The sequence below is a fragment of the Oryx dammah genome, unplaced genomic scaffold (assembly GCF_014754425.2).
Source record: "Oryx dammah isolate SB20612 unplaced genomic scaffold, SCBI_Odam_1.1 HiC_scaffold_4, whole genome shotgun sequence".
In the NCBI taxonomy this organism is placed as follows: Eukaryota; Metazoa; Chordata; class Mammalia; order Artiodactyla; family Bovidae; genus Oryx; species Oryx dammah.
Window position 1 is genome coordinate 74,661,617 of NW_024070188.1, and position 14,248 is coordinate 74,675,864.

At 43.7% G+C, this 14,248-nt stretch overlaps 1 protein-coding gene across 1 annotated transcript in view; it reads left to right on the plus strand.

Moving 5' to 3' along the window:
- The window catches only part of PLEKHG1 (pleckstrin homology and RhoGEF domain containing G1), a 105,860-nt gene that overhangs the window by 68,811 nt on the left and 22,801 nt on the right, over positions 1-14,248 (plus strand). Inside the window, exons 6-11 of the mRNA XM_040238681.1 lie at positions 774-905; positions 3,320-3,502; positions 3,594-3,689; positions 3,873-3,959; positions 9,680-9,713; positions 12,784-12,870. Coding sequence (XP_040094615.1) covers positions 774-905; positions 3,320-3,502; positions 3,594-3,689; positions 3,873-3,959; positions 9,680-9,713; positions 12,784-12,870 — 619 coding nt within the window. The remainder of the gene's footprint in view (positions 1-773; positions 906-3,319; positions 3,503-3,593; positions 3,690-3,872; positions 3,960-9,679; positions 9,714-12,783; positions 12,871-14,248) is intronic.

Genomic DNA, 14,248 nt, shown 5'->3' on the forward strand with positions numbered 1-14,248 from the left:
TGCAATAGTCCCTATCCTTAGACTCAGAAGTCTAGGGACCTGTGTCTTGTGTACTTGAAAGAATTGGAAAAGAACCCTGTCCCTTTCTCATCTGCCTGGGATTGTGGAATTCCAACGCTTAGCTAAGTGCTGGCGTTACATTCTTCTGAGCATCAGAGAGTGAATACTTGAACTGTAAGCTCTCTCTCAACACTCAGAAGGAGTATCTTTAGTGAATTTCATTTGGGCTTTAAAGCCTTGACTACATGAAAATACACTTTCTACATAGGTGTTTTTTTTTTTGAAACATAATGTCCACTATTTTCTTTTTCTTCTTTAGTTTGTTATGTACTAAGCCCTGTGTGTGGTGTTTTGCTTCCTCTGGGAGAAAAAAAAAAAATCAGTATATTTTCTGTATTTTAAGGGAGAGAACTATAATTGGCCACCAGGAATTTCAGAAATCTCCAACTGCAATATCAACTCTCCTATCTCCTACAATCACCCTGATGCCTCTGTGAGACTTAATGGCCTGTATACTTATTTCATCATCCTTGTCAAATTCCTCCTTGTAAAATTCTAATCAACTTCTATCTTTCCTAACTCCATTTTTATTCATTCTTATCATTTCTTTGCCGGTTTTTCTGGTAGTTATCTCAAGATCTTAAGGAAAGATAGTAGTGTGTAAATAAATGAGCGAAAATAAAATGAGAAACTCATTTTAGAAGTACCATTTGTTTCAGTGAATATATGGAAAAAAAATTAGAGTGGTTTTTTGTTGTTTGTTTTTGTTTTAGGAAATAGAAAATCACCTTGACAAGGACACAGAGGGCTACGATGTGGTGCTTGATGCCATAGACACGATGCAGAGAGTAGCCTGGCACATCAACGACATGAAGCGGAAGCATGAACACGCCGTCCGCCTACAGGTGAGGCCTCGGGGTGGCTGTGTCTGGTGAGGCCATGGGCCTACTGCTTGTTACCATTTCCCAAATCAGATGTTAAGCCTGCTCAGTCTTGCAGGCCACCCAGGGTCTTCATCATAGATCTCGCTAAGAAACATCAGGACCAAAAAAGAAAGAAAAGAGTAGGCCATCAATAATACTGATCATTGTTGAATGTAGTTATTATGACTCAGGGAACTCAAACTGGGGCTCTGTGACAACCTCAAGGGGTGGGATGGAGTGGCAGGTGGGAGGAGGTTCAAGAGGGAGGGGTCATACATACACCTATGGCTAATTCATGTTGATGTATGGCAGAAACCAACACAATATTGCAAAGTTGTTATCCTTCAATTAAAAATAAATCAATCCCTGGGTCAGGAAGATCCCCTGGAGAATGGAATGGCAACCCACTCCAGTATTCTTGCCTGGAGAATTCCATGGACAGTGGAGCCTGACAGGCTACAGTCCATGCGGTTGCAAAGAGTCCGACACAACTGAGTGTCCAAACTGTGTAAAAGGGTTTTAAGCCTCTGTTCCTCTGTCACTAGTTCACAAAGTCATGAGACGGTGAACATGTGGTGATGCAGCGGGGACTCAGGAAGGAGGACTAAGTCCAGAACCAGGTCCTTGGCAGCTTTCCTGGGGAGGGGACGTACCGCGGCATTTTAGACCCCTCACTTTTAAAACAAGACACGTTTGCTAATGTCCCTTCCATCATCACCATATTTAGCTCTAAATTCCTGGGAACTTCGGATGGATGCTAAGTCAGTGACCATGTCCTAGGCACCTTAGAAGATGCGCTATTTAAAAACTGAAGGTTGTGTCTGCTCAGAGACTAGGCCGAGGCTCTTGGTTGTCCCCACAGTAAAAGAAAAGCCCAATGTGACTCCATGCTGTGCAGAGCACCTGCGTTCACCTTGGGAGAAAACCATGTCCTTTGGCCCATACATTCGAACAGAGCTCTAGGTTTCATCTACATGCAGCCAGAGGACAGTAATTGACTATCAAAAATCAAAGGAAGAGGACATTCTGATCTTCCAGGCCATATCTGCTTTGTGTAAGCAATAATAAAGGTTTTAATGCTTCATCATTGAAGTGTTCTGTGGACATAATGTCAGCTAGATATCCAGAAATGGCTCAGTAACTGTTTTTTCATAGCTTAGGAGTCTATCTGGCAGTCTGAAGACACCACTAAATCAGTCTCTGGCTCTGAATCACCTCCATTTGTACCTTTAGCTTAAGAATTTTCGAGTGGTTTTGTGGGCTGCTTAATTCAGTGCTGTTTTTTTAATATTTTCATTTTTACAAAGTAACAAAATCCATTTTCTTTAAAAAGTTAATATGGATATACAGTATATCCCAAAGAAACTTCAAAGTCCAGTTATCCATTTCTATTTATCAAGTTCCATTAAAAATGCAATGGGGGACTTCCCTGGTGGTCCAGTGGTTAAGAATCTGCTTCCAATGCAGAGGACATGAGTTCAATCCCTGACCGGGAAACTAAGATCCCATATGCCAAGGGGCCACTAAGCCCACACATGGGAACTACTGAACCCGTGAGCCACAACTAAGATCCGATGCAGCCAAAAAAACAAAAACAAACAAAAAACACACTGGTGAAGAAACATCCATTTCCTTTCCCCCAATGAATGGGATTAATGTCAGAAAATTTCTGAGACGATATATCTTGTGTGATCTTCTACCAGTTTTCCTTATGGGTTACTTGTATCTGGTGTGACTTCAGTTTCTGAAAGAAGGTTTTTAGGTCAGTAGCTCTGAAGGTTTTTGTCCAAGATAAGGGATGAGCATATCTTGGGAAGGATGGTGAGAAGGTCACATACTGGCAGCCTCTGTTCCTGGCTTTTGAAAGACAACCTCACTGCCTTAGTAGAGGGATTATTGCAGGAGGGGAAGAAATAATTAGCAACCTGTCAAATAACACCTTGGTTAAGTTCTATTAGCCCTGAAGTGACACCAGCCCTAAATGTAGATTTATGTCGTGGACATCAGACACCACTCAGGACCCTGAGACCCTGCCGCAGGTATTTGGACCCCATTCCTGAGGCTCAGTGGGCTTCCCAGGTGGCACTAGTGGTAAAGAACCCACCTCCCAAAGCCCGAAACATAAGAGGCACTTTCGACCTCTGGGTCAGGAAGATCCCTGGAGGTGGGCATGGCAACCCACTCCAGTACTCTTGCCTGGAGAATCCTATGGACAGCGGAACCTGGCAGGCTACCATCCATAGGGTTGTAGAGAGTCGGACATGATTGAAGGAACTCAGCATGCACGCACCCATCAAAGCTCAACAAACGGGTCCCTGGAACAGGGCCTTCCCAAGGTCCTCCCCACCTTGCCCTCCCACCTCCTGTTTAATCACAGGGCATGTTCATTCTTTCAGGAGATACAGAGTTTGCTCACCAACTGGAAGGGGCCAGACCTGACCAGCTATGGGGAGCTGGTGCTCGAAGGGACCTTTCGCCTCCAGCGGGCCAAGAATGAGCGGACCCTCTTCCTCTTTGACAAGCTGCTGCTCATCACCAAGAAGAGAGATGACACGTTTACATACAAAGCCCACATCCTGGTAGGTCTGAGTGGGTGTCCCGGGTGCGGACTGGGGGCGCTGGTTCCACCCACTTGCGAGCCTGCCTCGCCCTCTCTGCTTGCCTCTCCAGTGCGGCAACCTCATGCTGGTGGAAGTGATCCCAAAGGAGCCCCTCAGCTTCAGCGTCTTCCACTACAAGAACCCCAAGCTGCAGCACACGGTTCAGGTACCAGCGTCCCTTTGCCTCCCTGTGAGGCTCACCCTCGTGCATGATGAGCGTCACGTGCCTGACGGCCTTTCCACGGCTTGCTGGCCACCCTGCATGTGTCCCGTCTGGTCAGAGGTCCTAGGGGTGGCCGTGTCTCGTGAGAGGTAGGATTGCATGACTGTCTACCTCTCCTCCTGGTAGGCGAAGTCTCAGCAAGACAAACGCCTGTGGGTTCTGCACCTGAAGAGGCTGATCCTGGAGAACCATGCGGCAAAGATTCCAGCTAAGGTAAGACCATGAGGGCAACGAACAATAAAATGGAAGGGAATTCAGGTCTCAGGAAGACAGCCTGATGGGAATAAATGTACACTTTCAAAATGAAGACTGTTGAAAGAGAAGCTACATCAGGGAACAACTGCCCTAGCCATTCATACTGGAAAGATTCATATTCAGAGAGACTCTGCAGAGAGTTTTTTGTTCATTAATGTCATTGTTGTTTGAAAGAAGAAAAATAAGGGAAAGATTGTAAAAAAAAATTTTCTAGAGCACTAGTACAAAATAAGGGAGTTATGAGAATTATTCAATACTGTGCTAAGCACCTAGGGTAAATAAAGCTGGCTTAGGTTCTGTGGGAAGCAAGACCCAGACTTGGCTGCGAAGGAATCTGCAGACAAGGGAGCTAGTCATATAAATGAGGAACTGTTTGCTAAATATGATGAATTAATAGAGAGATAAGCCAAGTATTGTGGACGAGTAAAGTATTCAAGTTTATGGTCGAGTGAGGAGAGGAAAGAAAATGCCTTTTACCTCAGTCTTGGAGGATGAGGAATATTTTTATTAAATGGGGAAAAGAACAAGGGAAACCAAGCTGAGAGAACAGCATAAACAAAAATCAAAATGGTGTGAAAAGGGGTCCTGTGTTCAACAGCACACAGACTGTGCTCAAATGGAAGTCCTCAGATTGAATGGTCGAGTTCTCAGGAGATGGAATAGGAGGTAAGATTAGAGAAGTGGAAAGCAGTCAGCTGACCTTTGAAGGCTTTGAACACATACACTGAGGAAACTGGATTATTGTAGGGGGAAGCTCCTGAAGCTTGTGGAGGGAGGGGATGGTCTGTGCTGTGTTCTGAGACTGTCATTTTGGGGGCAATGTGATGGATAAGCTGGTAGAGCATCACTGGCAGCAGGAAAAGAATTGGCAGATCTCCGTGGTGGGCTGGAAAGGAGAAGAGGGGCACTGCCAGGTAGCAGAAGAGGAGGAGGAGAGGCAGTATAGAAGAGGGGAGGGAGAAGTAAGTCAAGGATGAGTCAGGTGTTGGGCCAAGAGGCTGGTGTCATAAGTTCCAAGACAGGCTGCCAGGGAGAGGAACCGGTTGGATGGGCCTGAGAGGGAAGCGTGGTGGCCTGTGTGCAGGGGCAGTTCAGCTGCAGGAGAGACGCAGGTCTGTCCACCCTGGCAGTCACCAAAGCCCGGAGATCTGATAGAAGGGCCCACACAAATGCATAACGGGAAGACAGACCCTTGGGAATCCAACATCTAAGTGCTTGGCAAGGGGCGGAGGATTTGGAGAAGAACCAAAGAAAAAGCGGCCAAATGAGGCAGTAAGAAAACCGAAGGAGAAAGGATGGTAAGAAAGGAAGGAAAGAACCTCCCTGAGAAAGAGCGGAGTAACTGTCTCAAAGGCCGAAGAGATGACAACAGATTCAAACAAAAGCAGATATTAGGTTTGGCAACTAAGAGATAAGGGAGAGAGAGAGCAGTGGGTTGAAGAGAAATAAGGAACAGACTTGGTGTGGCCTTCTTTTTTTAAGCAAAGTTCAGAAGGGACAAACAGTAGTAGTTTGATGAGAGTTAAGAGCAAAGGAAGACACTTTGCCCTCATGAAGAATGTCGTGAGCATGGAGGCTGAGAGGATGAGGAAAGGAAGCAGGAGACAGGAAAGATAAGAGGTGGGACACTCCTCGGAATGTGACCCTGGGGAGATGGAAGGATAGGGACATCTTTAATCCAAAATTTGGGGTGGGGGTGTGTACTGCAAATATAGTTTAATAAAAACATTAGATTATGAATATAATGATGGGAACTCAAAACTTACTATTTACTGAAAAAATACGCAGGAACTGCTAATGCACACCTCCATATATAAAAACATGGCTTTTTCAAGCTTTTAAAAGCTAGAACTAATTCCCTTGGTCTTAGGAACCAAAAATTGGTGCAACTCTATATAAAATTAAGAAATCCATTCACCTTCTCTATACTAATTACACTTTTTATATTAACTTTACCAGTAGGTGTAGGGGTTAGTCTTGTCAAGAGTCAGAAACATCTTCCCTGAGCTAGGGGAAGAAGAAAAATAAAGAGAGGATAAACTTTAAGGTGGACTTGAGAGAGCTTAAAGGGGGTGCCTTCACTAAAGTTGCTGGAAATAGCATCTGCTAGGTGAATGGAAGCAAAGATGGGGCTAGGTGTCCAAGGGCAAATGGAGAGATTCAGAGCACGTGCTAAAGAACATAGACCAGGGACTTTCCTTGTAGTCCAGGGGCTAAGACTCTGTGCTCCCAATGCTGGGGGCCTGGGTTTGATCCTTGGTCAGGGAAATAGATCCCACATGCCGCAATTAAGAGTTCCCATGCCACAACTAAAGATCTTGGATTCAGCAGTGGAGATCAGAGATACCATGTGCCATAGCTAAGACCTAGTGCAACCAAATAAATAAATATTTTTTAAAAAACCACGGGCTAGAGAGTCAGTGGGGATGACTACAGCCATCTGTGAAAGGAATCCTGGACCCCACTGAGGCTGACCACCACGAACCAATGTGATTACTCAGCAACTTTGAAACTAGTATGAAGAACCCTGGCACACATGGGTTGCCCAAGGTTGGGGACCAGCAGAGCAGTGAGGGGAAAGGTCAACAGGGAAGGCAGAGTGCTAACCAGTATCCAACCTGCAGTAATTGAGCATAATTCCCAGGCTGAGTGGAGCATGAAACCAACCAGGAAAACAGGTGCATGAAGGATGAGTCAGAGAACTGGTTTAGCAAGAGTCTGGGTGGAGAGATGGAAATACAGAGATCTGTCACTGAAGAAGGGACTTCTGGAGTCCTACCTGCAAGGGAGGGCACTTCTGGGTGATGATAGGCTCTGGGGGCTGTGATTATGCGTTGCTTGCTGTTCTAAAGTGAAGGGAAAGGTTAGATGTCCTAAAGGATATGAAGATCCACGTGTATGGGGAAGGGGTCTATGCTGGGGCAGGGAGGAGGCAAGTAGAGCAGTAAATGGGATGATGCTCATGAGAGTAGAACTGGGTGGGAAATGACACGATCTGAGATTTCTGAGAAAGAAAGTCTGTTTGCTCTTTGCATACTTTTTGAAAAGTCTTTGAAGCTTGTCCTCAGGGGCTGTCAGCAGCGCTTCTGTGCCCAGGAAATGAATGTGCATGGGTGTGGGCTTTGACTGAGGCATGAGTCTCAGCTCATCAGGACCTTCCAAGGGGTCAGGTAACTCACGCAGAGAGGTGAATGCATTTTCTTCATACTTAATCATTTGTTTGCTGGCCTCGTCTCTTGGAATGCCCTTCTGAGCAATGGCAGGTGCCATTCATAAGCCCCACCTGTTGTTCACCTGTCCCTGGGAAGATCAAAACTGCCAAAGGGGTTCTGAAAGGCAGTTATTGGCCATTACAAAATGAAGCTAGCTTACAGAACTTCCTCTTTCTCCCACACTAGGGGGTGTATATTCCAAGCAGTGTTCCCTTTATATTTTATAAGGGTTAATAGAGTCATGGTAGAATTGTACTTTTTTGTCCCTGACCCTTTTAGGATGTAAAATCTATTTTTTCACCTACAAATGCTTGAGCACAATACAGTTTGCTGAGTACTTTGTATGCTTATTTCTTCCTTTTAGCAAAATGCCTTCTGCTAAAGGTCTTGTTCTCCCCATTCTAGAGAAATAAAAACAGAGGCTCAGAGATGGAAAGTAAACTGCCCTAGTTTATGCAATTAGGACTAGTTTATACAATCTGGACTGAGTCCAGATTCAAACCCAGTTCTGCCTGGCCCCAAAGATGGTTTTAACTACATTGTTCCCAGGGAAAATGAAAGCACTCTTATTTACTGTATTATATCCACTATAAGGTTATGATAATTTTCTATCTTATTTAAGCAGGATTACTACTAATTTGAATTTTTCACTTTCCTCAAGACTATTTCGTAAATTATTTTCTTAAAGCTTTCAAAAGATATTTACTCTTATTAAATAAAATGCATAACGGGAAAAATATTTAAAAATGTATCATTGTTCTACCATTTAACACCTTAAGAAGTTAGGTTCCTCCGAAAGAGTCAACACAACTTAGCAACTAAACAAACGACAAAGAACAAAACCTCCTTCTGGTCCTTTAATTCTGTGATGGTCCTTGACTGCCCTCTAGTGGAAAAGTTGGGAATAGTACTTTCTGATATTAAATGTCAAGGCAAGGAAAAAAAAAATACTAAGTTCTTAAAGTCAAGCTTATAAATATCAAGAACCTTCCTGGAAGTTAGCCATATGGTCTATCTATATATGTTGTATATAGACTAACTTTTGGCCAGATTAATTGGGAATAATGTGCAGATAGAAACTGTTGGATTTTCTGTATACACATGGTTCTGCAAATGTCCTTCACAGAAATTGAGCTAACATTTGTGTCTAAAATTAACTTGACTAGTAACCTCAAACTCTAAATGTATGGTAAAAATATCAGTGTTATAAAAAAAAGAATAAACATTTGTTTTCTCAAAGTGACTGCATCAAGGCATTTTTTTTAATTGCCACTTAGCCCAGACATTTTTACTGTGATGTCACATACTGCAACAAAGTAAAATTATTCCGTAAGTTATTCTTAGCATAATATAGGCTCAGTCACACTACCTTGAAAAAATGAAAATGACATTCAAGATGCAAGAAAGCCTACCTTATTTTTTTTTCTTCTTTGAATCCTCGGGCAAAATAATTCATGTTAAGGCGTTAACTTATCTTTTTATAGTTCCCTAAACATTGATAAATATGACAACAATCATAACCAGAAGAAGCCTCAAAGCAATAAACTTCAGAAGCTCAGGGTTGAGATGGGGAGAAGGATGTATGTATAGGAAGCAAGAGTCAAGGTTATCGGGGTCAGTCCCCTGCGGGAGTAAATGGTAACTAACTGGGTTAAATGGCTGTCATTTGCTACCAGTAGCAAGTATGAAAGGTGGATCCTATCTGACGATCTTCAGGTTGAGGGACCTTATGCAGAAATGTGAAAGCACTTGCCTAGTTAAGAGCTAGAGCTGGATCATGGACCGTGTCCTCCAGGGTTCCTCTCCCACACTGCAGCTCTTTCTACCCCTGGGGATATTCCAGGGCACACAAAAGAGATGGTGGTGCAGGCATGCTGCGGGGAGCTGGGAGAGTGAGCTGATAAGTGCATCATATTTGGAGGGAGGAAAACATAGGAACTGTTTTGCATTCAGCTCAAAAGAGTTATCATGCCCCCGTGATAGGAGGAGGGCTGATGGTGTAGGCTCTTGAACCTTTGATTGCATAGATTGAGATTGGAGTCAATAGATCAGGGTTGCATAGGAGTCTAGATTGTGTGATAAGCTGCTCAGCCAAGGTATGGATCCTTTGGTGAAAGTGTCTTTCTCTCTCTCCCTCTTCTTTTCCCTTCCTCCTCCTCCCTCTGTCTTCTCCCTGCTACCCCTACCTTCCCTCCTTTCTTCCTTCCCTTTTTTCTTGCCTGGTGGAGGCTGTAAGCTTAGCCCCGGGGCACCAAAGGGACAGCATCCACCACCCCATGAGGATGCTCAACTGTTTGAATCCCTTGAAATCTGTGTTAGTGCCTAAAAGAAAGGAGTGTTAGTTCTATAAAAACTTTCAAAAACCATTCATCCCAGTGGGATAAAACATGTCTTGGGATTGGTAGTTTAAAAAAGGAACAAACAAAACAGGTCTTTGTAATTATAACTCCATCTTCTTTATTTCAGGCCAAGCAAGCAATACTTGAAATGGATGCCATTCGTAAGTTCTGTTTTCTTACACAATTTGAAATCTCATTGTCCACTTGTCTCTATCACATTTTCTGTCTTCAGGTTTACAGATGTCAGTTGTCAATTATGAGATGTCAAAACCCAATTGTAAGAAAGTAGCAGCTCTCTGTTCACTGTTGTAACAGACAGAGCCAGTTGGACAGTATATCTCTTTTTAACCCATTGGCTTCTTTCTCCATTGATTTCTCCTGGTTCATCTGTGAGCCCGCCAATGGCTCACCATGTCTCCACATCAGCTCACAGCAAGCTATGCTTCCAGGATCGCCTCTTCCCCACCTCCATCGCCACCAAAACCATGACGGTCTCTCAATGCATTTCCCACATCTCCCCATGAGCGAAAAATATGTTGATTATCTGTAAGAATCACACTAACTCGATAGGTGTTGGTTCCTGATACAGCTCACATTTCAAGTTAAAACTGCCCCACACATGTGACTGTGTCTTACACTTCTCATAGCAGGCAGAGAATACATACAAGTGAGGTCTTTCCAATAAAATAAGACCTGTTCAAAGCACTTACCACATCCTTGTTACTGCCCAGGTTAAACAGACTTTAAAAAGAAGCAATAGCTTCAAAGACTTACAGCCAAGTCTGACAGAAACTTTTACTGAAAACTTCCTACTTTTGAGGAATCTTTCCCCAAGTACAAACACTAATTCACTTACACAACACCCTCTCTTCCTCCTAGCCTGCTGACTGATGGGGTCATCTTGCATCATTTCCTGGTAGGGTCCTGCTGGAAAAGAAATGAAACGTTACTGACATAAAGAAATGAGCACCAGCACTGAGATTCCCCATTGCATGCCCACTGGACCCCACCAGAAAATGATGCAAGATGACCCCATCAGAGAGCTAGGCTGGGGATCACTGCTCTGTGTGCTCTGAAGCCACTTATTTTATTCAGTAAAAATCTCTTTAAGATTCTTTTTTTTTTTAGGGGGGGCGGGGTACAGTTGATTGGTGGTTTAGACAGTTAAGAATCTGCCTGCAGTGTGGGAGACCCAGGTTTGATCCCTGGCTTGGGAAGATCCCCTGGAGAAGGGAATGGCAACCCACTCCAGTATCCTTGCCTGGAGAATCCCATGGACAGAGGAGCTTGGCAGGCACAGTCCATGGAGTCACAAAGAGTCGGACACAGCTGAGCAACTAACACACTTCCATAATTGAATTTCAGTATATCATTCCCAGGTATACAACAGTGATTCACAGTTTTAAAAGATTTTACTTTATTTGTAGTTATAAAATATTATCTGTATTCCCTGTACTGTACAATATATTCATATAGCTGATTTATTTTATCAATATGTGTATAATACAATGGACACTCTGTAGAGAAGGTGAGGTCAAGAGACCCAGGTTTGACCCCTGGCTCAGGAAGATCCCCTGGAGGAGGGTATGGCAACCCACGCCAGTATTCTTGCCTGGAGAATCCCACGGACAGAGGAGCCTGGAGGGCTACAGTCCATAGGGTCACAGAGTCAGACAGGACTAAAGTGACTTAGCACGCACAGCTGTTCAGCATGAGCCGCAACATTTGACAACATTGTTTGTTTATTGCCAGGCTCTGGGTTAGCTCTTGGACACCAACAAGGATGCACGGCATAGCACGGGGAGCTCTGCTCAGTGTTGTGTGGCAGCCTGGATGGGAACGGGGCTGGGGGAAGGGATACAGGGTGTGTAGAGGAGCAGCTGTGCTGTGCACCTGAAACTATAGCATGGTTAACCAGTTATACTCCAATGTAAAAAAAGTTTAAATTACAGATAAATTACCCAGATAGTAATTACACATTCTTTATTTTTTAAAAAATATGAGGCTTAAGATCTGAGTATAACTAACAAAGAAGAAATAAATAACACAGAAAAATAATAAAGATTCTCTGAGCACACAGAATGCTGGCAAGGCTCTAATTGGCGTCCTGTGCCTCTCTTCCAGGCCAGGTCTATCCACAGCATCCCAGCCTAGGAAAATTACCCTACTTGCTGTACCCTGACTTTGGTCTCAGCTGGCTGTGAACAGAATAGGCCAGTCCATTGGACCAAATGACCTCATTTGGATACCTTTGACTCTGACATTGAAGTCTATGTGGTCTTTATAATCCTCAGACCTTTCTCACACTTCAGACGGACCTAAAGATGCTTAACCTCAATTTGAAGAATACCCGTCTATAGCTATGTCCTAAAACTGTTTATCCTCAAGTTTCAGGGTACAGATGGTCACTGAATATGCTGCAATACTTTAGGCTTAGACCAGATTTTCTTAATCCAAAATCTGTGTACCCCTTAGATGAAATGAAATGAAAATCCCTTTTCTGAGACGAGAACTTAAACCATTTAAAGCGTGTCTAAAAAAACGTGGAGGGCAGCTTCCACAGGGTCAGGAGGGCTTGGCACCCTCCACAACCATGCCAGGCAGAAATGCCTCTTGAAATTGCTCCCCAGATGGAATTCTCCAGGCAGTTGTACCTTGACAGGGTCTCTGATGTGACCCTTTCCTGCAGTTTCTCAGGGGCCTTTTTTTTTTATTCTAATGGAATTGTCTGACCTCTGTGGGTCTGAGTTGCTGATGAGTCTGAATGGGTGCCAGAAGTTACCACACCTTATACATTTGAACTAACTTTTTAAGAAGGGAAAAGCCAAAGGTTGTAGCTCTTTCTGCCAGAGAGTGAAAAAAGTAGTAGTAAGAATACTTGTGAGTGCCTGGGGGTGTGGGAGGGGGTGGAAGTGAAGAATGTGGTTTGCCTTGCTAACACATTCCTGCGGGTCCCACAGTAACCACAAAGTCTTGAGATGAATATTCAACCCCGGTGATGGAAGGAGGGATTCTACCATGTCTGATGAAAAAGAAATCCACAGATACCCAGGACGAGTCTTACCCGTTTTCCGAAAAGTCACGGAACACTGCATTCTTTTTTTTTTTTTTTGATGTATTTATTTTAATTGGAGGCTAATTACTTTACAGTATTGTGGTGGGTTTTGCCATACATCGAAGTGGCTCAGCATGGAGCTCTGCATTCTTATAGACATCTGTGGTTCTTTACAGATTACCCAGGCTTCTGTTACAGTCCCGAGGGAGAGACTTGTGGCTCTCGAAATGGCTCTGCTCCGTATCGGCTGAGAAGGAAATCTGGTAAATAAAATATAATCAGATAGAATAAAAATTAAATAATTTGGGGGCACTAGTAATGAAAGTCCCTTTCAGTTAGACCAAAAAGTATTTTCTTTCTGGGTTTTGAACATATCGCCAGTTGATTATCTTTGACGCTCTCAAGCTTTGGTTCTAAAAGTCTTTCTACTTAACTCTCAATTTTTCAATTACTATAAAACATGTCAATCAACTAAGTTCATTTTGTATAGCATTTTCCACTGGCATGCAGGTGTTTAAATCCTACTTACTGGCGCTGGTGAAAAATTGTATCCTGTAAATGCCATATACCAAAGCTACTTCAAATCTAAAATTTTAATACACATCTGCTAAACTAGACTTCTTGTGGTATCCCCTTAGCCCTCAGATTTTTCTTCATTTAAGTCAGCGTTTACTAAGTTCCTGATTTCCTACACTGTGCTAAGAAAATGTAAGAATAATGCCCATGATTTCTGCTTGCAAGGAGTTTGTAGCCTAGTGGGAGAGTCAAAAAAGGTTGAGCAAATAGCAGTTCATACAGTGGAGTTTGTAGAGGTTGAATGTAAGTTTTGAAAAGGGGGGAGACGGAGAGGTGAGCCCTCTAGGAAGGACAGAAGACCACACAGAGCAGAGGACCAGGACCCCAGGTAGAATCTGGAGAGCCTGATGATATGGGGCAACACATTGCAGAGGCCCTGAGACTTGAGCCAGCGCACCTTAAGTCAGACAGCTATTGCCACTTATGTGGCTTTGGCTGCAAGGTAGGCTGGAGGTGCTGGTGAGCAAGGTAAATGGAAGGAGATGTGACTAGACTTGCAAATCAGGGCCTGATCATTAAAGGCCAAGTAGATCAGGCAGAGGGTTTGAACTTGACCTGCAAGCTATGGAAGGATTTTAAACAATGAGATGTTTTCCTGTTAAAAAGAGAATTCTGGCTCGAGGTGGAAAATGAAGTAGGCAGGGACACTGGGCAGGAGGCTGTTCCTCTTGTCTGGGTGAGAGATGCTCAAAGTTTGGAATAAAAGAATGGTAACTGGGATGGAATGTCAATAGGATCCTGCAAGATGGATGAAAATGGGAAAAACTTAAAATGATGTCCTGGTCACTAAGTAGAGAAGATAATGTGAATGATAAACAAGATAAGAAATACAGATGGAGGAGCAGCTGTGGGGGAGACTGGTGAGCTGAGACTGGGATATGCTGAGTTTGCTGGGTCTGTGGGCATGCTGGGGACATATCAGATGAACAGTTGGCCTGTGAGGTCTGAGGCTTGGCATAGGACTCTAGCAGAAGGAGATTGAACATAATCCTCTTATCAGTTCGGTTCAGTCGCTCAGTCGTGTCCAACTCTTTGTGACCCCATGAATTGCAGCACGCCAGGCCT